The sequence below is a fragment of the Thunnus thynnus genome, chromosome 7 (genome assembly GCF_963924715.1).
Source record: "Thunnus thynnus chromosome 7, fThuThy2.1, whole genome shotgun sequence".
In the NCBI taxonomy this organism is placed as follows: Eukaryota; Metazoa; Chordata; class Actinopteri; order Scombriformes; family Scombridae; genus Thunnus; species Thunnus thynnus.
In genome coordinates, this window is record NC_089523.1 from 1,855,313 (window position 1) to 1,880,431 (window position 25,119).

A 25,119-nucleotide genomic window follows, 5' to 3' on the forward strand; every position below is an offset into this window, starting at 1 on the left:
AAATACTTGAAAATGTCTTTATATTTTCTAACAACTACATTATAGTCACTTATAAAACATTTATATACTGCTTTTAAAATGTATTAAATAGAGGGACTTGAGATAAAGTGTGAAATGATTTTTGTGTTACATACATTATGTTATTATTTGAGAGAATCACATGTTCACAGTTTTATATTATGATGTAATTATCCGTCACTTCCTGCCTTTGCTGTATTTCTACAGACACGTCAGCATAAAGTTCTTGATGTTGCCTGAGGAACAGCCTCAAGCTTGAAATGTTTTGCAATCCAGAGTAGCTGTCAATCCCAACATTTTCGGTGTTCTTCATGCCATTCAGAGCCTCTGTTTGTGCACATTCTTAGCATATAAAATGTTCTCACTTTTCTGCACCCATTTGGAAAGCCTTTTTCCACGTTATCCAAGATTATTTATTATCCGATACTCAGAGAGCCTGTTTCTTTGCAGAAAGTAGTTCCAGTGATAACTGGTGACCAAGAGGTCTGTAGATTAACCAGAATTACAGGGACTCTGTCTCTGGAAATGAACATTGCAGTTGATTTACCCTGAAAATGCAGAGAACTGCTGTTGAAATGAACCAAAATGAATGCACATATTATATACACTACTAGCATAAAAAAAAGTTAAATGAAGTAAAAATAAAGTGGAAATTGTGTTAGGTCACTGTTTGATGGAATTGGTGAACTGATATATTTTCCTCCATCTCTGCTTTTATTCCAGCTGGAGGAGTCTGAGTTCACGTGTGCGGCTGCAGTTAAAGCTCGTAAGTCCATGGAGGTGGAGATAGAAGACCTGCACGTTCAGATGGAAGACATCTCCAAAACAAAACAGGCGGTCAGTACAGCTCTCTGGATCCTTTTCTCAGCCTTTAAAATAAGATTTTCTAACAAGTTTCCAGGAGTAACACGACCGCAGGTGGCAGCTTTTATTAAGTTTACTGCATGTCTTTCTTAAATATGAGAAAAAAAGTAAAGCTGTCACAACATTTGGACACGATCGTCACTGGTGATCACGTAGGTTGTGTTTTTCAGGCTTTTATAATGCTGCACCATCTGTGGCGGTAGCAGGACAGCAGTAGATATGTCACATCATTGCCTTTAGCCAGAGATAAGAGGTTAGAGGACACACCTGTTCACACAGCTATTCCTTCATCTTTCTCTTACTCCCTCTCTTCTTCTGTGCTTCTTTTGCCATATTTTCCATTTCTCTGTGATAGGGAAGATCTTGTTTATTTTGAGCTCTCTTTACTTCTTTCTTTACATCTTTACTTTTCTCTTGCTTTTTTTTTTCTTTTTCACTCCCACATTTCCTCTGCTTTTCATTTACCCTCAGTTTTTTCTCTCTGTATCTGTGAGGTCTAATCTCTTTCATCTCCATCTTCTTGAGCTCTTCCTCTCCTGCCTGTTAAAGTGTAAGTATTGATAGTCGAAACTGATTTCAACATGTTGCTGAACCTGAATTTAAACAAGACACGGCCCCCTTGAAATGTTTAACTGCTCATGTTGTCATCAGAAAGGTGAATATTCTGTCCACAGTAAAGTGAAGGGTAAAGAGAATTGAGCTGACACAGCTGCACAAGCGGTCACAAGCAGAGAAGACTGATGGATGGAGTTTTGCTGTCTGGATGATTTTTGCTTCATTTGTTAGTCATTTTTTTCTCTGCCCTGCTAAACAGAAAAGGGCAGAAGTGATGATACAATTATTGTAACTGCACCTGTTTTCCAAGGTTATCCCTGCCTCTAAAATGAACTGGAGATGAATGAACAGTTCTTATTGTTCCTAGTGTCAGTGAACTGACATTAAGTCTGGAGTGTGCCACCAGAATTAATTATAGATTATTTTCAGTGTTAAATTATCATTAGAATAAATTAATATATTTCTAAAGCAATTATGTATTTATTAAGTACTTATTTATTAAATGTAGTCATTAAATCTGTATTGAATGCATGAGTGATGCATTAAAACCCTAACAAGTATGTGAAAATAATAATAACAGAGTAACTTAACACCAGACTGAACAGCAGTGTTTCACCAGCCTCGCTGCTTTAAAGCTCATCACAGTTGGGTGTGGTGCACTGCACATGTAACCACACCCACCAGTGATGTCACAATATGCTGACCCACCCTGGAGTACACATCTATATTACTGCAGCACGGGGAGAAGCTCAACCACTGTAGGTCAACAATGACAAGATAATAATAGATTGATACATTTTCAAAACAAAATTGGACTTAATTGCATAAGACACATACTAAGATGAGATATTAATGAGATATTATTGTCTTTATGTTTTAAGATGATGGACAGGTTTTTAAACAAAAGCTGATGGTGCGAGTGTTTGTCCTCAGATTTGTGTCAACTGTTGCCAGTAAATATTAGTTTGTGTGGAGGCTGATGGAGCTGGTGAGCTGAAAGTTTACAGATAAACTGTGATGAGGTTCATGATGTTAGTAGCTGAGATGGCTGGTAGAGAGACACAGCTCATTACTTTTTAATTAGCTTTACCTCAGTCTCATCACCACCGGCTTTGTACATACTGTCGCTTCTCTTTACTCCAGTACATAACACCATACAACACCACCATGAAACTAGGCTTCACTGTTCTCTCAGTATAAGAGGTAAGAGTTGCTCCTCAACAATTTTTAAGTGAGTACTGTTCACATTAGTGGCTCACTTCAGTCCCATTACAACTATGCAAATAATCCGCCCTCAATTTCATAAAATAGTGCATCATGGGTGACTTCATCCCAGCTTTATTTAGCTTTTGTATCATATCGTTGGAAGAAAAAACTGACTTTGAAAAACAACTGCAGTAAAAATGTTTTCATAAAATACATGACCCATTTAGAAGATGTGGAAAAGGAATTGTGCAGAGATCAGATGAATGTGTCACCAGCTGTTTGTTTTGAAATGGTGTCTTTGAGGATGACCTCTGCAGCACACATCCAGCCTGCTGGGAAAGTAAAAGGCTGCAAGAACTGATGACAGAAATGGCTATTGCATAAATGGAGGCCTTGTTGATGCAGCCCAGGCCGCATCATACACTGCAATTCAACAAAGATAAAATCATGCAAATAACATTTTCTTTCAGATGGTCCACCGTTTTTTTTCGCCATTCCCTGCCGTAATTGCAGTGTTCTGAGAAAATAGGCTGGCATGTTTTCGACAGCTTTATTTTTCCACAGAGAGCCACAGCAATCGGAGAGAAAAAAAAAGTAAAAAAAAAACAAAGAGCCAAGCCACCTAATTGGGTTGAGATTGCACTGACAGCCTATTGTTAAATGTGTTAAATGACAGTTTGATGCTGGCAACTGGCACGTTTTTTCAAGTGTCCGTCACAACAGTTTCCCCACGCTGCAGTGCTGGAGCTGCTTTCAAAGCTTTTATCAGCACTCAGTGAGGCCAACGGTGGATTTAAAAAAGGAAAGTGATATGTAAATGAATTTGCCCCAGATTCCTCATGGATATTTTTAGTTCCTCAAGTACACCTTGGTGCGTCTCAACAGTGGGTGGTATTAATAAAAATAAATAAGGAATAAATAAATCTGAACCTTATAATCCAAACACAGATTTTGAAGCTCTTTTGATTCAGTGAGTTGGGTTCACTCTGTTTGGACTGTTTCTTAATAAAGTGGATACCAAAGTGTCAGCTCTGCCTGTCCCTGACTTCTCTCATCTACTCGCTATGTGCAAATGGATTCATTAGCCTTTTCACATAGTCACATTATTCATCATTTATTAATCCATAGCTCCGCACCACCAACCTCTCCATCTCTTTTGTATATTATCCTAGTCATTACAGAAATAGGATTATTTCATCACAGTCCCTCCCCTCAGCTAAAGGTACTGTATGAGGCAGTTGCTGCTAGCTTTTAGCCTCTAATTGGATATCTTGGTTATGACTGGGACCTTTAATAACCCCTGTTGGGCCCTGTGATCAGAGGGGGGCTGTGTAGGAGCTAATAAGGGCTCTCATCGGAGGAAACTCTGTTATGCACTCAGTGGCATACCTACAAAGCCAAAGCAGGGCTCCAGACTGTGACCATTAAGTTGCATTTTACTAACTAAATGTATAAATAGCCACACAAGTGCACCTGTTAGAAATACTAACTACCCCTCTTTTTATTCAATGAAATATTATTGTGATGATAAGTGTTATGAACAAATGCACAAACTATTAAATAGAGCATTAATAATTACCGCCCACTAGTTACTAAATCATTCATTTGAGAGCACAAGTTAGTAAATTGTGTGCATGAAGTCTTTTTCTTTCCCCATGAAACCTGTCACACTAAATCTCTACAGTTTTTAGCTTTAGTTGTATTACTTTGTCATGCCAAACATCTGGCCCATCCCACATGGGATTACAAGACACAATTAATGTTTTGAATACATATACAATAGCGTGAGAACAAAGAAAAGAAAAACCACACTAAACCAAGAATCTGAACATTGGAAACATTATCGCTGCTAAACATCAGCATGTCAACATGTGTGTCATTTTTAGCGTGTTAGCATTCTGATGTTAGCATTTAGCTCAAAGGTAAAGCTGTGCACTCTTAGTCTTGTTTCAAAACTGTTTGTGATCCTATAAAAAAGACAGAATGTTACTTTCTAGAAGGAATGGTCCAGGAAGGTTTGATTGACTGAATTTATTTTGGATTAAAAAATGTTTTGCACAGCAAAAAATGTCATAGCCTTATAAATCTGGCATAAGAAAAAATCAACCCAAGAGGTCTTATCCTTGTTGTGGTCTTTTACAAACATACAAACATAGAGTATATCAACATAAAAAATAACACAGGAAAAGATGATGAATACATTAATACAGAGCAAAACAAAAGAAGGGGCTGGTTACATGCTCTCCCATAAAAACAACTACAGACTACATTCTATAGCGATTATGGCAATGTATTCCTGCCACAATGACAACAAGTGTTTCTCATTATAGGGAAATATAAAATGTTTTTTCTCTGTTATACTGTCTGTATCACAAAACTTTCTCCTTACTACACAAAACCAACATGTTTCATTAAAACAAAACATATTTTTCATTACATTGCCATACTTGCCTGTTTGGTTAAAGCAATGCTCATACTGTGGCAAACTGCTTTTGAGTTATACTTTGCACTGTACAGTATGTCATCCAATCCCTACTTTAAATAAAGAATCCTCTTTGATTTTTACCCAATTTTCCTAAAGCTGGTATATATGAATATGCGTATATTGATGGAGTTTTAAAATGACCCTCAATTCATTTTAGCATGGATTTGAGAATACCTTTATTTACCAAACTTGATATTTATATTTGATATTGATCTTTCTTTCTACATGCAGCACTGCTGCTCCCTACTGAAATCAACATACACAACAATATATTTATGTTATATTGTATACGTGTTACTGATCAGTGAGTTAGCTAATATATACAGACATGTACTATATCAGCTTTCATTTTAAACTCTTCATGCCTGAGTTTAATCTGAGCTATACATTTTCTGACTAGCAGTCCTTCTTTTGGATTGTGGTTTGCTGTGGTAAATGACATTTGTCTTAGAGTAAATTTCTGCTTCAAAAATCATAATTTTGCCGCAATACAAAAGCATTTGGCTTGTAGCTTAAAATGTTTTGAAAAATTGCCCATGTGTGCAGCACAGATGTAAATGTGGAATTGAGGGTTTCTCCTGGTGTGAACCAGCTGCTGTCTTATGGCTGATTTTATCTGACAAAGTGACAGCACAGCTGGGCTGATATATTTACAAGACTGTTTGTTTTGTTTCACTCTGTTTCAGCTGGAGGAGCAGCTGAGTCGTCTGCAGAGAGAGAAGAATGACCTGCAGTCCAGGATGGAAGAAGACCAGGAGGACCTGAATGAGCTGATGAAGAAACACAAAGCTGCTGTGGCCCAGGTCTGTCCCTGCTCCCTTCTCTCTGTCACACAAGGCGACAAGAATAATTATGATTTACACTGTTAAATTATAATAAATCCATACATTGAAATTATTATTAATGAATTAATTATGTTTTGATTTCATTGTATCCATTAGTAAACCTATAGTGGTAATAGTAAAAGATGATAACATTTTTCCAATTATTTTACTTTTTCTTTTGAAATTGAATTTTAATACTTGAACACATCTGTCAGCTGTGTTAGTGTGTAGATATACAAAGGTTTGGACACATCTACTCATTCAATGGTTTTTCTTTATTTCTACAATTTTCTACATTGTAGATTAATACTGAAGACATCTAAACTATAAAATAACACATGGAATGATATGGTAAGCAAAAAAGTGTGAACAAAGCAAAATATTTTTTAAATTTGTGGTTAAAGTAAGCACCTTATGCTTTGCTGTTGTAATGAGTATTGTTCTACAATGTAGAAAATAGTGAAAATAAAGACAAACCCTTTAATGAATAGGTGTGTCCAAACTTTTGACTAGTACTGTGCATACTGCATATCTGCAGGTTATCTAGATTTCATAGAACCATAGCTAGTTGTAATGTTTACACTGACTGCATAACAACCCATGTTTCACTTGCACAATATAAAGCTTCTTTTTTTTTTTTTTTTTTTTTACTGACCAGCTCAGTGACAGTGTCTTCAGTCCCCTGAGTCTCAACCGTCTCTGATGGTGCAGACAGAGGTTCAGAGCTAGACACGTTTGAACCACTAGCCTAGCTGAAACAGATTCAGTAGAGGAAGTGAGAGTGACAGAATAGGGGATATTAATGAGTGGTAGGGAGGATGCAGAAAAGCTGCTGAAACACAAAAAACCGCAGTGAATATCAGGATGAGTCAAGTTAAGGACTTCCCATACTTAACCGGTTTAGTATTGATCAGTTCTACAATAAATACTGTATACCATCAATTAAACTTAATCATTCATCATATAAGAGATGGATGACATTGCCTGGCTCATATATGATTTTTAATAAAAAGCAAAAATGTGTCCAATAGCAGCAAGCCTTAAACATTATTATACACACATATACAAACACACGTATTGTCAAGCCCACAGGCATGTTCCACATATCATGTCATGTTTACCACCATATTGTGTCAAAAGTTCATTTGTAAAAGTTAAAGTCCCAGTGTCAAGCTTTACATTGAATTATTTTAACATGATGCGTCCCTGCAAATTGAGCCGTTTCTGAAAAACGGTGGTATTTGGCGAGCTCCGAGTGGCCCCCATTAGAATTAATGTGTATGTGCAGATGAGCAGCAAGTGGAAATGAAAGTGGAGTAAAAGAGCTTCCGTTCTATCGCTGATGGAATGATGAGTGATCTGCCTCCACCGGCTCCAAATGAATCCGTCCTTCCTGTCTAAATTGAAGCAGCTGAATTCCCAGTGGGGCTCGCTGTAGCAGAGTGCTTCATCTACTGTGAAAAAAAGCACTCGTCTCAAATATTTCACACAGGTCACATTGAAATGAGATTTATTGATATGCTTTCACCACTGTGGTGTCATCATGTTTTAGTAGATATGCTTATTTTTTTCTCCTTTGGCATTTGATGGATTTTTTTAGGATTTTAGCTGTATGTATAGCCTGCATTCTGTATAATTGATGCTAAAGAGGTAAAGACATTGCCAAATCTTGGAAATAAAGAAAAAATATTAACTATCTACATATTGCTGCTAAGCACAGTGCAGTTTCTCTTCTAACACACTCACTGACTTTGCTTCCTTCTAATGATTTTGTGGTTTCAGTCGGCCCAGAACCTGGCTCAAATCAGTGACCTCCAAGCCCAGCTGGAGGAGGCCCTCAAGGAGAAGCAGGAGGTGCAAGAGAAGGTAGATGCCGGTTTTCTGCTTTTAGCATAATTCTGACAGTGACAAGGACAGCCAGTTAAAATTTGCAGTCTATATGAAAGGGAAATAGGCAGAGAGAGCTATGACTGAGTAGAGCTCAATCCTGTGTCTGCTATAAAAACTGTATGTCAGACCAGGAGGAAACTAGTCCTTAAGTCATTTCACAAATGGTCCTGAAATAATCAGCAGCTTATTAGACAACAACCTATATTTAATTTAAAATGTTTTAAAACGTGTTGGTGATCTCCCACCTTAGCTAGGTTCCCAACCAAACTGACCACCAAAACCCCATGTTATACTGTAAAAGAAGGATATTTGACTCTGAAAATTTAAATTTTTTGACTGAGTGGAGTGATGTATTTAAAAAATAAGTCCTCACTAAAATGTGTAGCCATTAATGTCAGTTCTCTGCCCTCCTCAAGGATGAGTTCCTGAAACTACATTTGGGGACTGTTGAAGAGATGATACTAAAGCAACCAGAGGTTGCTGGTCAAGTTATCAATCATGATTGGTCAAGCAAATGTGTTGTCATCACACAACAAGGATGATTTCAACAAAAACAATACCGCTAAACACCATTTTAAAAATCAAGATGTCCAGGACCTCATTGGTATTAGAAATAAAAAATTGTAGCAGTACATTTCTCAGCTTCTAGAAGAAATGAAGACACAACACACAGCCAACTAGTGCAGGAAAGAAATTAAAAAGGTGAAATAAGGTTATTGAAAAATAAATGACAACAATGTGTACAGTGGCACAAACTGAACAACTATGAAGTGGTTTGATGTGTTGGATGTCACCAGCTGGCTTGTACTGGCCCCAGCAATGACTTGGATTATGTGAAAGGAAATCAATACCAATATCAGTGTGACTTCTTCTGTTGTTGTCTGTCCCACAATGGCTTACTTCAGTTAGCCAGCACATATAATTGGTCCTGTGTTTGCCTTTTTAATGGTGTATATCCAAAATCAAAAGTCAAATCTGAGTTTGTAAAATACAGTGGAAACGCAAGGAATAATGTAGTACTAAAATTTCAAAAGATTCTTAAACCTGAAGGTTATGGGAAGGCTCAGGTTACGAGTTAGAAAGAGCTGCTGTGCATAGCTCTCTGCTGCAACTTAAACCATAGAAACCACAGTGAGGGAAATGATACAGGATCTGATTTTGCTGAATGATACACATCTTCACCTGCAGGGAACACACAGATTAATGAAGAGAAACTAAATTGGAGCATCAGCTTCAAAGTCTTATCATCCAGTCTGTGACAATAAACAATTTTTATGAAACTAGTTAACAAAACATACTATATTAATCGTGTTATATTGCTCACCATTTTGTCTACTTAAAAAAAAAACAGTTTTCTGTGCTAAAATACTACCAAGGATGATCAACTATAATTTGTTTAGATATATTAACTCATTGCTAAACAGCTAGAGGGTTTGTTTACTCAAGTCACAAAAAACATAGTATTTTCTTACTGTCTAGCAATGCAGACCGTTTTAGTTTTATGTGCCCAGATTTTGAGGTATTTGTTGTCTCAAACCTGGACAAATGAAACCCAAACTATATGCATGACTAGATCCTGCAAGAGTGAAGTGAGAAAATATGTTTTTTGCAATTTCGGTGAACTGACCCTTTGAGCAAAGTGCTGTCAAGAGAATTCCAGCTGATTGATGTCACCTTACTGTGTAAAGAGCTTGGATGACAGATTGTAATTGTGTGACCCTATAATTCTTTCAGCCCTCTCCCTTGACACTGTGAAGCTTCTAGAGTCTCCTTTACTGCAGTGTCCAGTGGAGAATGTCATTTACAAACTTGTGTAGCTGTGCAGCAATGCCTCAGCCCGTTTTCTTTGCCTTTGCATTGGTCTCTTGACAAATACAACCCTTGATGTAATTGATGTGTCATTCAAGCAGGATTGGCGATGGCAATATGTGACACAGATGGCCAACTCAGACAAGCAATAATGCTGAACATGCTAGTGCTGTCATCTTGATAGTGACTGCTGCTACATGGATCCTTTTCTCTATCAAACAATGCTGTACCTGACAAATCAAACCCAGCCAAGAAAGGGGGGGGGGGCACTTTCCCCCTCTCCACCAGCACAAGATATATGTGTCTTCGTATGACATGAGTCCTGAATTCTCCCAGGTGTCAGGTGTTTGAGGGCAATTATCCCCACTGACAGCAAGGAATGAGAGGAGGACGAGAGGAGTGAAATGAGAGGCTGAACTATAAAGAGCTTTGAAAAAAAAGCAATATAAATGCAGTCCATTTACTATCCATATTTGACAAAATAAGCTAAGCTTCTGAAAGCATCAGTGTTTGATGTTGTCTAAAAGGAATAGTTTAACATTTTGGGAAATATGCTTTCGTTCAGAGGGTGAGATGAGCAGAGTTATACTATTCTCATGTCTGTGTGTTAAGCACAGAGCTGAAGTCAGGAGGTGGTTAGCCTAGCTTAGCATAAAGACTGGAAGCAGGTGGAAACAGCTAGCCTTGCTAATGTTTAAAGTTCATGAGGATCACCACCCATATAGAGTTGGGTATTGTCTGCATAAAAATGAAAATTCATACTGTGCTTACGAATGATGACCCCTAGTGGTAACATGTAAAGACTGAAAAGTAATGGACCTTGGACAGAGGCTTGCAGCACTACATATGGAATATAAGAAGCAAGACAAAAAAGGCTGTGATCTTTTTGCTTTGGTTGGCACTGACAAGTATATTAACATGTCTGTTTTTGTTTTAGATGCAAGCCCTCCAGAGCCAGCTGGAGTTCCAGGAGCAGTCTATGGTGGAGAAATCCCTGGTCAGCCGGCAGGAGGCCAAGATCCGCGAGCTGGAGTCCAAGCTGGAGTTTGAGAAGACCCAGGTCAAACGCCTGGAGGTGAGATCTAAAGACAGGTGGAGGAGCGCTGGTGGTGCTGGTAGGCGTCTGGGAGAGGACGCTCTAGCATGTTGAAGGAATGGGAAGAGGTGGGTGGGTGAAATGTGCTGCCGGGATCAGAGAGCAACCAGAGAAATAGAAAAAGGTCACAATAAACTGAACATTAATGGCTCTGCATGAACATCTACTGTAGCTCCATAAGATTTCAGACCACTACCAGTTAAATATTTCCATCCCTGCTTTACTTTGTCCTCTAGCTTCTGTTACTCCCACTTGACAATACCATTTGTTATTCTGTCATTTTCAAATTACTTTCAGATTTTGCCTGAGACAAAAAGCACAAGTGAAGGATAAAGGTTACCATCTGCACACTCCCAGGGAGAAATTGAAATCCTCTCTCGCCCACTGATAAAATGACCCTGCGCTCAATTTTGCAGGTTCAGTTTAGTAATTACTAGCTGTGCAATGTGATCACCGCCAGGCACACCCCCTCTGCTCCTCACCCTCCAAAGTCAAAATAAATATATTTGTCAAATGTGAATTTTTAAAAAGGTAGCAGGATTTGTAGCTTGTGGTGAAATGTGCAGAATGGAAAACATATACTCATTCTGCCTTTTGGTTTTATGACTTCTCACCAACATTAAAAACTGCAGTGACTGAATATTTCAGCTTGCCTGAGTAGTGTAACTCATCAAAGCTGGAGGTAGTAGAGCTCAATCAATACAGATGTGAGGAGGCAGAGTACAACACCCACTCACGATGTGAAATATGGACTAATGCAGGAGCTAACTGGCTGATAAAGTGAGCTTCTGGCATTCATGCACACACTGAATATAGACTCACAACAGATATAAGTGTGTAAACTCATATAGCAGTCACCTGTTTAAACTCTAGTATATGATGAAAGTCTGCCACAAAACTCCAGTGCAAATAAGCTCATCAATACTTAACACTTGTCTTCTGACGGAGTTCTCTGGAGCTGAATTGTTATACTCCATACTCACTGAACCACAACATCCATCTATTCATATTATTCCTGGGCCTTCATCTGTGTTGTATTGAGTTTTTTAAAAAGGGGCTCTTGTTTGCTGCAACAGCAGTACTGGAGTTTGGACCAGGGATTGGTCCATGCAGATATTTCAGAGCCATAAAGATTAGGATACTGTATGTATTCAGAACTTATAGCCACACTAATGGCAGGGCTCAAACGATAGATACTGTATGTTGGTTGATCAGTCCATGCATATTGGATAGGATGCCATGAATGTGTTTTACAAGACATTCATGTTTTCCAGAGGATAAATCCTAATTTTAACCCTCGGTGATCCCCTGATTTTTATCTATTTTCATCTAGTTTTTCCAAGTCTTTGCTGAGTACAATGTAATCATAACTGGTGAGTGATAATAAACCAGAATTATCCTTTAATGCAAACATTGCAGGAAATGGATGATTATCTTCACTTGAGAGCTTGAGAGAGCTTTATTTCCAAACAGATGTCAGTCAGCCTCTGTGTTGTTACCTGGCAAAATCTGGTGTCTGTAGCCCCCGGCAGCCTCCTACTGTCCAGCTGGTTTACATTATCTTACATATACTGTGCAGTATGTATTATATGTGTATTCCATCATTCTGACACCATTGTGGAACCTTTCTGCAGAGCCTTGTAGCTCGTCTTAAGGAGAACCTGGAGAAACTGACAGAGGAACGGGACCAGCGCAGCAGCAGTGAGAACCGTGAGAAGGAACAGAACAAACGTCTGCAGAGACAGATCCGCGACATCAAAGAGGAGATGGGCGAACTGGCCAAAAAGGAAGGCGAGGCCAGCCGCAAAAAACACGAGTTGGTAAGGATGTGACAGACTGTAAAGAGACAACTTCCTAACAATTATCGATGAGCAAGCAGTGCAGTCAGACACTCCCGACATTTCATGATGCACGATGTATAACATCCATCAACAATAAATCCAAACATCAAACTGGTCAACCTTTGGTCCCGATTAGCTGAGAGATTCAACCTGTCTCTTGTCTCATTAACAGGAAATGGACATCGAGAGCTTAGAGGCGGCTAATCAGAGCCTGCAGGCAGACCTCAAACTAGCCTTCAAAAGAATTGGTGACCTCCAAGCTGCCATCGAGGACGAGATGGAGAGTGACGACAATGAAGACCTTATCAACAGGTACAATAAAATTCACTTTCACGTTTTGAGATCCTTGGAGATCCTCGAAGTTCCAGATGGTGGACGAGTTGTTCTGAAATAGAGTGTAGACAGAGAATGAGTTTGAAAGCCTTGCCCAAGGAATCATTTATCTCTCACTAGTTTTGTTTACATGTATATAATAAGGGCAGTTATAATGCAATTGAAGCACTAATCAGTAAAAGGCCACAGTTATATATGAAGAGTCCAGTCTTCATTGTACGAAAGGGCAGCAGTCTGTTGTAATTCTTGAACTGTCTTGTCTTACATGTGGCCAGGTCACCGTGTTATGTGGAGGCTGAAGGTAACTGTGGTCTCTACTGGACTAATTATAGAATAAATATCTGAGACTAAACTAATGAATATTCAATTTATATATTAATTAGAATAATATTTTCTGTCTTGTTATCCACTAGTTCTTGTAGGATGTATGACTTTCTTCCTTTTCAGGTGGCCAAATCTCTGGCAGGACAGTTCTGTGCATTTTTATATCTTATAAATTAAGTCATGTATGTGCAATTTCCAAGCCCCATACACTAATGCTGTAAATTTGATCATACTTTATTAAGAAGCCTCCCTGTTTCCTGATCCATGTTTAGATTTGATGTCAATGAAAACCCAACAGTTCCTCCATGTTTACTTGTTTTTTTTTGTGATAAAATCAGTATAATGTATATATCCACAGCACTAATTGCATCATTACAACTAGTCATGTCATACCCACCACTCTGCTGCTCTGAGTTTACACAGATACAGTGATTGCTGTAAAATACCATCAATAATGATCAAGTCTGCACTTTCTGCACAGATGTTTCACATTAAAAGCCTTTCATCAGCACAGTGGGCATCATCACACCCTTTCCTGGTAGGCTTTTAATGTAGAAAATCTGCAGAAAGTGTGAGTTTCATTGGCATTATCTTAACAGCAACCAGGAATGAAAGTGACTGGACTCTGTTGTTGTACTGATTGCACATTATACTAAATTTCCTTCTCTTAAAGGGAAGGGAATTTCACCCTTCTATGTTTTTTTTACTTTGCCCTTAGTAGTTCATGCTGGCTTATTATTTGAGACTTGGCCATAATTTTAATATTATCTTTTATTTAAGAATTTATCATATTCAGACTTAATTCAGTATAGGAACCTTACCTACCTTAAAGAAAAGCAGCACCATGCTGCTATAGGTGATAACTGGATTTTGTGGCATGGAATATTTAGTTCCAGCATGTAACTCCCTCTAAAACCAGAAATGTCATTTTTACTTTTCTGTTTAAGTGCACATTAAACAAAGCAGATACAACATGTTAAACAATGAGCCTTACAGGTGCTGGTAGGTGTATTCTTTAACATTGGATAGAGCCAGGCTAGCAGTTTCCCCTTGCTTCCAGTCTGTATGCTAAGCTAGGCTACCTAAGCCCTGACTCCAGCTCTGTGCTTAACAGACAGACATGAGATTGATCATCATATCATGGTAATGTGTCTTCAGTTGTCATGTGGAGATACTGAATTTTTTGAAAATCTACTCATTGCACCTTTAAAACAGGATCAGGACACCACACAGATAACAAGTAGAGGAAGAAAGGAGTGAGTGAGTTGCACCACAGTGATCTTGGCTAGTTCCTCCTTACTCAGTCAGACTTTACTATTCAACCTTAGAAAAAAAAAAAAAAAAGTCATGTTCTGTCCCAAGGCTCCTTGTAAGAAAATGTATTTATTCTCTAGCCTCACTAATTTAGCCTCACTAATTTTTTAGTACAATCCTTCATAGAGAGAGTGAGCTCCTCTGTCTACAGCAGGAGTAAAGAGCAGTGTGAGTCATTTGAATACACTGTAAGGCTTTCTTCTCCACTGTGTATGCAAGACACAAGATCAGAATGAGGTGGCATGCTGAGTCAGTGCCCCTAAAAGCACAATGTGTACAGTAGAGTTATTCTGCCAACAGGAAAACACAAACCGGGTCATCACAGCATCTGCCATGACATCCATCATGTAGATATTTTAAGCACCAGTCACATTTTCTGATTTATTTTTGTCTTCATTCTTATTTCATGTTCTTTTCTATTTTTGTTGTTCTGTGTTGTCTTCTCTTGTCTGTCCCTCCACTCATCATCACGAGCAGTTTACAAGACATGGTGACAAAGTATCAGAAAAGAAAGAACAGAACGTGAGGAACTTGAACTGATTTTTTTTTTTTTTCACCACTGGAAATGATGCACCATTCTACAGTCTTTGAACATACTCGAGAAGTTGATAGTGGAGAGCGAAAACCCAGTTTTTCTCTGGGTTTAGTTTCGGTCCAGTTAGTCTATCACTTCTGGCTGTCATACTGTAGAAAAGAGCTGATATTCAAAGGACAAATCCCCCCTGACAGAAAAAGAGAAGATATTTGGAAGGCACCTTGCCTTCCAGGCCAATTTTGTTGTTTCATGATATATTTCTCAGATTCCTGTGATCATTTTTTTAAGACATCAGGTTTTGGTGTCTGGCCTTCAGAATCAGAGAGTGATAGCTGGGTCTCAGATCCACACATGTTCACCAATTCAAACAGGAAAAAATGCCTCATGTAGGAAGCAGAGATAAAATAAATCCAAGGGGGGATTTTCCCTTGATGTGTGAAGGCTCGGGGATAATGCATCATCAACAGTGCTCAGAGATTCCCTCATAACCCCAGTTTACTCCACTTTTCATTGCATGCCCTCACATGCTGAGATGCATGAATGCCACTGACAATATGTTACTTGAGCCCCAGCATGAAACAAGCCTCCCTCTTCAGATTCCCTGTATGGTTAGCCACTTGGTAAAGATGTGAACCGAAAAGCTTAAGTGTCATGATCTCCCTGGTCATTGCTTGAGGCCGAGATCGTCCTCACAATTCTCCTCCTTGTTGCCGAGGGGTTTCTCGTGCTGTGTTTACTGCCTGCTTTGGTCTGAGGGCGTCTTGTCGGACGCTGCTGTGTTGTGTTTGAACAGCAGTCAGCAGCAAGTCAGCCTCACGCTCCCCAGGCCCTCCAGGGCTGGATGTGACTGTGGCTCAGCGGTGACTGCCCCCCTGACAGGAGAAAAGGAGGGTGTGTTCCTCATCAATCTTTGACTCGCACTTCCTTAATAATGCAGAACTCTCAAATGTCTTACAAAAAGCTGTCTTGCTCACCAGGCAAGTAGCACACACGCAGCATTAACCTCTGACTCCCAAGCATTCCACTCCCGCGTCAGTGTTTGGCATTCTGATGGTGTAAAGGCTTACTCATCAGAGCTGGAAAGTGCAGGATTTTGTCAAGGAGCACAGTGTTTTGATTTGTAATAAGCTATTAGCACTACCACATTTGAATAAAAGTGCAAATCTTTTCTGGTATTTGGATAAGATGCAATATGCATTTTTATTTTCATTAAATATAAATTATGTAGCTGTATGTTTGAATATATTAATATTAAAACAACATAATTCCGTTTGTATGAAATGGTGCCAAAAACACACCTAATGCCAGAGGACTGTTGGCTTGAAGTATCATGTGGAAGAATATTGTAAGCATTTTTCTGCTGCAGAATACAGATCTGCATTTTGGTTTTACAATGGTGCCCTGTCTGTGCAAATTTAAGTCAGAGTGCCTTTGTTTCTCAAATTCATGCTGATAGCCAATGACCCACTTTGAGCCAACCAACATTAGCTTTCTTACTAATGTCTCTGTCGTATCTACAAACCTGGACACATAGATGTCTTGTGATCTATCCATCAAGGGAAAAGTACATGTCAGTTTGCATGCTAGCTAGCTAATTAGATAGTCAGCTGTATTTGATTTGATATTTTAAGTATACATAAAAACACCAATCCAAGGGAAAACATTTATGTGAGAAAACTTGTTACAAATACTGCACTAAGGATTACAACATTTTACTCATTTTGTTGGCTTTTGTAAGTAGGTCAGTTTATTTAAAATCACAAGAGTCTCATTTTACAGATTGCAGCATATGAAAACACACTACCGAAAAATAAAAATAATGGATGGCTTTCATGACTTCAGTTGGTTTTAGACTATTTGCATGTGATTCATACCACGCTGAACTCCATTTGCTCAATTGCAGCAGAAGCTTTGCAGCACAGATTAGCAGTGTTACCTTTCCATCTGACACTGTGGATAAGAGGAGTTCTCCAAGCGTATGTTTCCTGATGGTCTGGGAGAGGATGCATATGCCTGTCTGAGCTCCAAAGCCACAGGGACTTTACTGGGCCGACAGTTTCATATATCGGAGGCATAAACAGTGGTGTCTGTAAGACCCAGGGACACAGAGGAGCAAAGCTAAACAGAGCAGAGCAGGAGGATCCATAGAAGCTAATGATGAATCTAATAGTGTGTAACAGAGATGTACAACCAATGGCGGCAGAATGTCACAGACAATTAATGTCTCCTCAGCACAGTGTTTGTTTGCTTCCCCCAGGCTTTTGGCAGGGCTTAACTAATGGTATGGTGGTCAAGGACATAAATTGTGGTTGACACCATGTGTGAAGTGCTCGATTACATAGGGCCCACCATTGTGGTTCTGGCTATAGACCTGAGAGGCCTCTCTATGTGCTCTGAATGTATCATGGAATTGAACACAGATAAGAAAGTCTTAGTGAACGAGGACAGTCAAAGCTTTTAGAGTAGCATTTACTTAAAGTTACTAGTACTCCATAACATTTACAATATTTGTGCAGCATGTAAATCTAGTTGGTATAATGTAACAATTTCAGCCAAACACTTTGTGAACTGGTAAAAAGAAAAAAAAAGAGTATAATTCACGTAGAAGTCAAGTTTCCAAAACGTATAAGACAAAAGTATTTAATCGTATATGAACATAATTTCTTGCACAGTCATTTTCTCATACTGCTGTAAGTTCCAGGAAACTCAGCATTATCACTGATGTTACAAGGTGGGAAAAAAAGCCTTCAACTGCACTTAATTTTCCATGTCCACTTTCCCATTTTCTCAAGGCAGGAGTTGTCATTTAAACAGTGTTGACAGTGAGGAAATAGGTTAAAAACTTAATTTAAGAGGGCAGAAGGAAAGTGTTGACTCACCGTAACTTGACAAACACACAAATCCCTCTGAGGCTTTAATTCTAAAAAGATGAGGAAACGTTTCTGGATTTTAGGTTCTGCTACCTGATGTTAGAGTGTCCTCTCCTCTCACTGGGTGATGTTTACCCAGTTTTTTTCTGACAATTCCACAGTGCCAAAGACAAAGACACTCGGCTGCAGCAAATCCCTAGATTGTCTAATAGTCTAGGCATGTTCTGCAAAGCTAATTACAGCTTAAGAGCCCGTCACCCCCGTCCCTCCTCCCATCCCTCCCTCCTCATCCCAGCTTTACCGTCCAAGGTTATTGTATTCCATAAAAGCTAGGAGGCTATACATTTGGATCTCACTAGGCAAGCCATTGAAATCTCCCTTTTGAAATCCAGTGAGCTTTTGTCTCCGACTGCTAATGATTTTAATTATAGGTGGTACTGGGCCTTTTCTGAGCTCTACATGCTGGAGAGAAGAATGTTTTTCTCTCTCTTCCACAACAAGATGGGCGGCTTTCTAAAGCAGATGCAGAGATGTTGAGCCACCCCTCTGATATCTCTGTAGGACTATTAAGCTGTAACAACTTAATTTCACAGTGCCACACAAGCACTGGGCTTTGACGGCACTTAATGAGTGTTGCGCTCTTTTCATCCGTGTCAAATTTTATGACAAGCCCTTTATTGTACTCCGTGGCTCGCAGTGGTGTGTGAACGTGTAATGATAATTGAGAGGAAAAACAGTGCAGTGCCCAGCTGTGTACCAAATCATTTGGTCAAAAACTGAAATTACAAGTGTATGCATACGACTGCATGTGTCTGCAGGGCTGGTGATCAAAATAATTACCAGATGAAAGGTAAACTGGACATTTTCTGCCACTCTGCTGTGCAGTTATAGGAAACATCACATCAGAGAGAGACAAATACAAGTTAAAAAACTGCCTCACTTTTTTTTAACAGACATTTCAGTCTTCTGAAGGTGGTTTAGGTCTGAACGTCATCAGGTATATCCAGGTATATCTTATAAGAAATAGAGTGCTTCTGCCTTCAGATGCACCTGTCACACATTTAGCTGTACAAGTTTTTCAGATCTAGAGACACAGCAGCATAGCCCCAACTTTATGTAAAGGAGCACTTCACAGATCATACATGTCAATTTACTACTGATGTACTATACAGCCTAAGAAAACAATATAATGTCTTTCTGGAGAAGCCTTGTCAACTCACAGAAAATTATGACATCACAATTTTTGTAACTTTCCTAAACCAACAATCTGACACCCACTTCTCATAGTGATTGGCCAGGAGGTGAGGTGAGGTTTGAACTCTCAAGCGGTCTTCTTTAGACTACCTCTGTCACTTTCCGTGTATACTACTAAGTGCAGTACCATGATTGCTTTTGAGGAGAGACTGTCCAAAAGTTATCCCTATAATTTACAGTTTGTCACTCTCCTGTATGACAGCAGGCATTTCGTCCTGCTCAAAGTGTAGCCACTGGGAACAGCTGTAAACACTTGTTAGAAGATACATTGTTCAACGTAATTTGTTTCAACCATACAGAATCCTTCTATAACAGGATATCTCCAGGATATACCACTGCTGTATTGATCTAGAATATTTTTTTCCAGGTCTGTCTCTTGCACCCCAGCTTTATGGAAACTGAGTACTAAATTGTTGTCGTACCCCTTTACAGCAAAGAGTAGTCAGATAGCCAAGGCAATAGTCTTCCATTTAATCACATTATGTTAACCACTTATTTGAAAGGAAGAGGAAGTTGGGTAATGTCTTCACTATCAACAAGTAGTTTAGGTATCAAAATAAAACTGTGGACTTTGAGTCAGCTTGGGAGCTTGGATAGTTGATTGGTGTACAATGTAAAGCTGTATGCAGAGTCGCTTCTTCCCCAGAGCTTAGCAGTAAGTTTGGTGTGTAAAGTCTTGTCATACCTATTTGTAAAAAACAGAATGTTCCTATAATTCAGGCTCTATTGTTGGGCTTCGTTCCTGTCATGGTGTGTCATGTAGATTTGGAAAAGTAAAGGTTGACTGTTAGTTAGATGCTCCAGTGCCAGCTAACTGCAGGACCATGATAGTGCTCATCTAACAGTGACAACAGTGAGAAGTTGCCATATGGTGTTTCCATCTATATCTCTCAACCTCTCATGGGCATGTTTGTGTGTGTTACAGGGGCTCTTTGAGCTGACTGCATGTGCTTTTATCCAGAATACATGTCACGATCCTTCTTTGCTACTACACTAACACTAAGAGCCTGTTCTTCATTCTCTGGCTCCACTGCCGCTGAGAATTACAGGAAAACTTCTACCAGCGTTGACTCTCCTTTCACACTAACATTCCTTTAACCTTATTCTCTCCTCTCTTCCTGATCTATTTTTTCAATTCATAACTTTATTTCCCATCTTGTATCTCCTTTGCTTCCTCTGACTTGTTTTCTATCTCTGACTCCTCACCAGTCAGGGGGATTCAGACACAGACTCTGAGGTGGAGGATCGTGTGGATGGAGTGAAGTCCTGGTTGTCCAAAAGCAAAGGTTCTACCAAGAACCTCTCAGATGATGGCAGCCTGAAGAGTTCCAGGTTAGTACAAAGGCAGGTGCTATTGCCATCACCTGAGCAGTATTAGTAAGTAGTCTACTCAGACATTTGACAGCTTTTAGACTCTGTCTGTCTGGATGTAATAATTTACATGATCCGACCCGGAGGAAATACAGCAATCGCAGCAGAGTACTTGAAATGAAATGAGAGGACTACTATTACTTAAATGTGTTTTCAAGCTGCTTTGTCTTTATTGTCACCCGCTTGGTGAAGAGGGGGCTTTTTTTCTAAAAACAAACCACCTCCGTGGTAGATTTATCGACATGCCCAATGGCCAGCTGGCATAGTCTACCTGAGCCGTTCGCTGAGATTAATGGATGTGTCTGCCAGCTGACAGCTTCGATTGCCCCAGATTTGTCTCCTTACCAGAAGATTTAACTTCCCTCCCTCAGCTGAGCCACTCCCAACTTTAAAAACTTTTCAGTTTTTAAATCTCTCTTAGCAGCATGTCCCCATAGACACACACTGACTGATTCATTGAGCTAGCCTCCACTGCCCCATGTAGTAGCAGCTTTCACGTTCAAGTGACTTTATTTGCCACTTTTACTGGCTCAGTACAGATTTCGCCAGGAGGTTTAACGCGTCACTTCAGAACGCTGATATGGGAGACATTTTCAGGCAGCAGAAGTTAACCCAAATGGTGTGAATACAATCATCTATAATTTTCACTTGGATTATTCTTTTTTATTATTTAAGATCAATGTTAAACATACCTTTGGTTCAGTACTATGTTCATTAGAAAAACCATAAAGTTAAAACATTTTTCAGTACACAAACTTACCCCATCAGTCAGTTATAATAAAAACATTACAAGCAGGACAAACTATCTTCTTTCCAACTGCTGTTACTTTGAATTTTTTTTCTGAGCAAAGTCTTTTTTCCTTTAGAATCACTCTTCTTCTGTTTTCAAAAGTGCTACAATTACTTGCAATTATGGTTCAGGTTTGATAGCATTTTATTGAATCTCCTTTGTCAAATCTATTTAAATTAAGGTTCCAGCAACTTTAAGCAATAACAGTCAAAAGTAACTTAATATGCAACAGCTAAAACTCACATACTTTCATTCTAATAATCAAATATCATGATACTTAGTCTTTCCATATATATAGCATGTCTGCTATTTAGTGTGCTCCGTGTTTTGTACATTACTTTTTACAAATATAAAAAATACAGAGGAGATAGACATTTGATAAGCAATTTGTTTGATTCTGTGCTTAAGATGCTTGGTATTATACCAACTCCAAATCAGATCCAAAATGGAACTGGCCTTTGGAACCCAACTGTGGTCGGAACATTATTGTCTTGCCGTAACGCCACATTGGCAAAATCATTTAAATTACTTAAAAATGGTTTTGTAGAGGATTTTGGTCACCCTTTTTTACATTTCCTATAATCACTGTGGCATTAATTAGTCTTCAGTGGCCAATAAAATCATTTGGTTTTTGCCTAACATTTCAATGCAGGAAGTAAACCCTTGTTAGTCCCTGGATAGTCAGTCTCTAGTTACACTCCCTTGTACCCTTTTCATTTCTGTAGTCTCATTTAGCTAAATTTCAACTTTTACATGTCTCATCACATTTGTGTTTTAGTGGTTTTTCAAGTTTCACACATTTAATTCCTACTCTCTTCTTTTACTCACCTCGTCTTGCCCTGATATCTCATCTTTGTCATTTTCTCACCCACTGTCTTTATTCCTTCGTCCTCTCCACTGTTGTTTCTTTCTAGATTTGCTGTAAACGTAGATGCAAAAGAAGGGAAAGAGTGGAAAGAGGGTAAGGAATGGAAAGAGGCAAATAAAGAGGGCAAAGAGGTAGAGTCAAGCAGGCCAATGTCAGTGATGAGCTCGCTTAGCTACAGAAAACGCTCCAACCTTGATTCCAAAGGGGACGCCCTCTTCAGCACCCTCAAGGAAAACACGGAGTCAGAGGATGCTCTATCTTTCCATAAGGCTAAACCCAAAACTGCAAATCTTCAGGATGACACCTACTCAGTCAGCTCCAGGAGGAAATCTCAGGCAGGAGATGACATGAATGGCAGAGAATCAGTCATATCCCAGGCCTACTCAGAGGCCAACAGTCGTGCCAGGAAAGGCATGGACAGCCGCTGGGGTGACTTTGACAATGAATCGACCATTTCATTCACTGCACCAAGTCGGGCCTCCACCCGTCTTGGGTTAAGCCCAGAGAATGATGCCAAGTCTACCATCAGCTTAGGTCTGTCAAGCCCACTTGGACGCCGTCAAAGCACCACACGCTTAGATGATGGCAGGGGCAGCCGATCAATGTATGGCAGCAGTCCCAGTAGCCCTTGTTTTAGCCGACGGTCTGGTGGTCGCAGTCCTGGGAGCGTCAGCCGAGCTGATTCCCATATGTCACTGGCACGCAGCTGCCGCCTGAGTGAGTTTGACGTTGATATTGATGATAGTCGAAGTGTGGCCTTCACTGAGAGGTCGGCATACAGTCCGCATTCCTCTACTGGCCGCAGTATCTCCATGCCACCACAAGCCAGATCATCAATGACAGATAGTGACCCAATTGATAACTTGGATATCAAACCTGTCAGTCATCGCAACTACCTTGACCCAGACCTGGAGAAAGCCATCAACGAGGTTCTGAGTTTCAAGCCTATCAAATTCAAGCGCCGGAGCTTGGAAGACTCTGAGGGTGAAGAAGGAAAATCCCAGAATGATGGAGACAAAGGCAAGAGTATCCGCAATGGAGAAGGTACTCGTCCTGCCAGCAGTCTTAGACGCTCTGCATCCGCTGTGGACTGCATGAGAGCGTCCCGCAGTGCCAGCAGCTGCAGCAGTCGCCGCAGCAAGAGCAGAGGCAAAAGCAAGAAAAAGAAGAGAAGCCACAGCTCCGAGTCTGAGAGCTCAGGCAATGACCGTCGTCACAGGAGTAGCTCCAAGAGGAGGTCCAAGAAGTCCAAGAAGAAGTCCAAGAAGAGGGATTACTCATCATCATCTTCATCATCTTCTTCGTCTTCAGATTCTGAGTCAGACTCTGGGTCTGAATCAAGCTCCGGTGCCTCCACCATTTCCTACCGGAGCTCCAACAGTGTGAAGAGAGCCCCGACTCGAAAGGTGTCCAGTCCAGAAGGGGAAGGAGAAGTTGGGGCACAGAGCAACAACCATCCTCCTAACAAAAAGGAGGAGAAGAAGAGGAAGAAGAAGGTGGACAGTCTGATGATGAAGTACCTGTACCGGCCGGACAGTGACTGAGGCAGTCAGTAGGTGCTTGCCTGATACGGACTTACCTTGAAGAGTGCTTTTAGAGCATGGTGTGATCCTAACCAATCAAAGACCTTTTTACTCACATCAATCAGCACATTAAATGTTCCTCATCCCGTTTGACTGGGATTAGACTTACAGTTTAGAAGTTTTATTTACAGGTTGCATTTTTGATGATGTGTTATGTTATGCATGCTGACTTTTTTGATAACTACTACACATTCACATTTTCAAGCCAAACAGTTGTAACCACAATCATTGTGGCTTTCTTTTCACTGTATTAATGATGTCAAGGCTTTCATGACAGACTTGGGCATGTAGTGAATTTTATCATCACACAGAGAAATGTAGTTGGTGAGAGGGTGCACTCAATGTGGATGTTAACTCAGCCTTTAATTACTCCCGAGACGTCACTTTGATTTATAGCACCAGAAAGGTAAAAATAACAGGAGTCAATTAAGAGAGGCCATAATAAATTTTTTCTTCCAGCCCCACAACTGCAGGCATAATTAGACTCCAAGCATTGATTTACACCAAGTAGCAAATTCATTTGAGATGTACGGTTGACAGTAATTAACCCCCAGTTTGCAATATTAAAGCAGTTTGAATGTTAAATAATGTTAAAAAGCTGTGCTGGTTTTATGTAGACTGGTAATATAGATTGGATTTTTCCTGCGTCAGAGATCATTAGGAATATTTGAGATGATGTTTAAAAAAAGATGGCTGTAATCTTGTTCAGACATTAGAGGTCATGTTTCAGTTTGAGTTGTGTTCTTCTACTTCAAGCTAACTTGTCAGACAGCTGTAACATGTTAAGAAGCTGGAATCTGTCCCAATGCTTTGTATTTAAATGGCATATATGTCATCACATCTTAACCATAATAACATGAACACAGATTTGCATGCTAGTATGGTACCATGTTGCATGAGGTTACTGTGTTCTTGGAGTGCCCACTGGATACCAGAGGAAAGGCTAACTTCACAACATGGTTTAGACCACAGCTTTTCCAGTGTTGAGCTCGACACACTGCAACTCAAGAAGACATAAGACAACAACATTTATCTATTTGCTTGTCTTTTCTGTATTTGCAGTGAGTCTCTACGTGTCACATTAGCCCTGATCCTGAATTGTCAAACAACGTGTCACGGGCCTGCATGGCTGGATCTCACAGAAGCTGGATATTTAGGGGTTTATAAAATTTGTTCATGAATAATTGTAAAAATACAAACTCACCAGATGGTAGGCAGTTTTCTCAGTGACAATTCCAAGAGGTTAAAGAACGGTTTTAAGTGGGCGCAAAGTAAAGAAAAACCTAACC

The 25,119-nt window shown here is 39.7% G+C and overlaps 1 protein-coding gene across 16 annotated transcripts in view; it reads left to right on the plus strand.

Moving 5' to 3' along the window:
* The window catches only part of myo18ab (myosin XVIIIA b), a 158,677-nt gene that overhangs the window by 129,902 nt on the left and 3,656 nt on the right, over positions 1-25,119 (plus strand). For 10 of the 16 annotated variants that reach the window (XM_067593800.1, XM_067593790.1, XM_067593804.1 and 7 more), the window contains 9 exons: positions 742-855; positions 5,815-5,931; positions 7,735-7,818; positions 10,589-10,726; positions 12,382-12,567; positions 12,761-12,900; positions 15,037-15,081; positions 20,428-20,550; positions 22,294-23,799. In XM_067593800.1, coding sequence (XP_067449901.1) covers positions 742-855; positions 5,815-5,931; positions 7,735-7,818; positions 10,589-10,726; positions 12,382-12,567; positions 12,761-12,900; positions 15,037-15,081; positions 20,428-20,550; positions 22,294-23,791 — 2,445 coding nt within the window. In that variant the 3' untranslated portion in view covers positions 23,792-23,799. Of the gene's footprint in view, positions 1-741; positions 856-5,814; positions 5,932-7,734; positions 7,819-10,588; positions 10,727-12,381; positions 12,568-12,760; positions 12,901-15,036; positions 15,082-20,427; positions 20,551-22,293; positions 23,804-25,119 lie in introns of all 16 variants that reach the window. The other 6 variants (XM_067593805.1, XM_067593793.1, XM_067593791.1 and 3 more) reach the window with 5 other exon arrangements.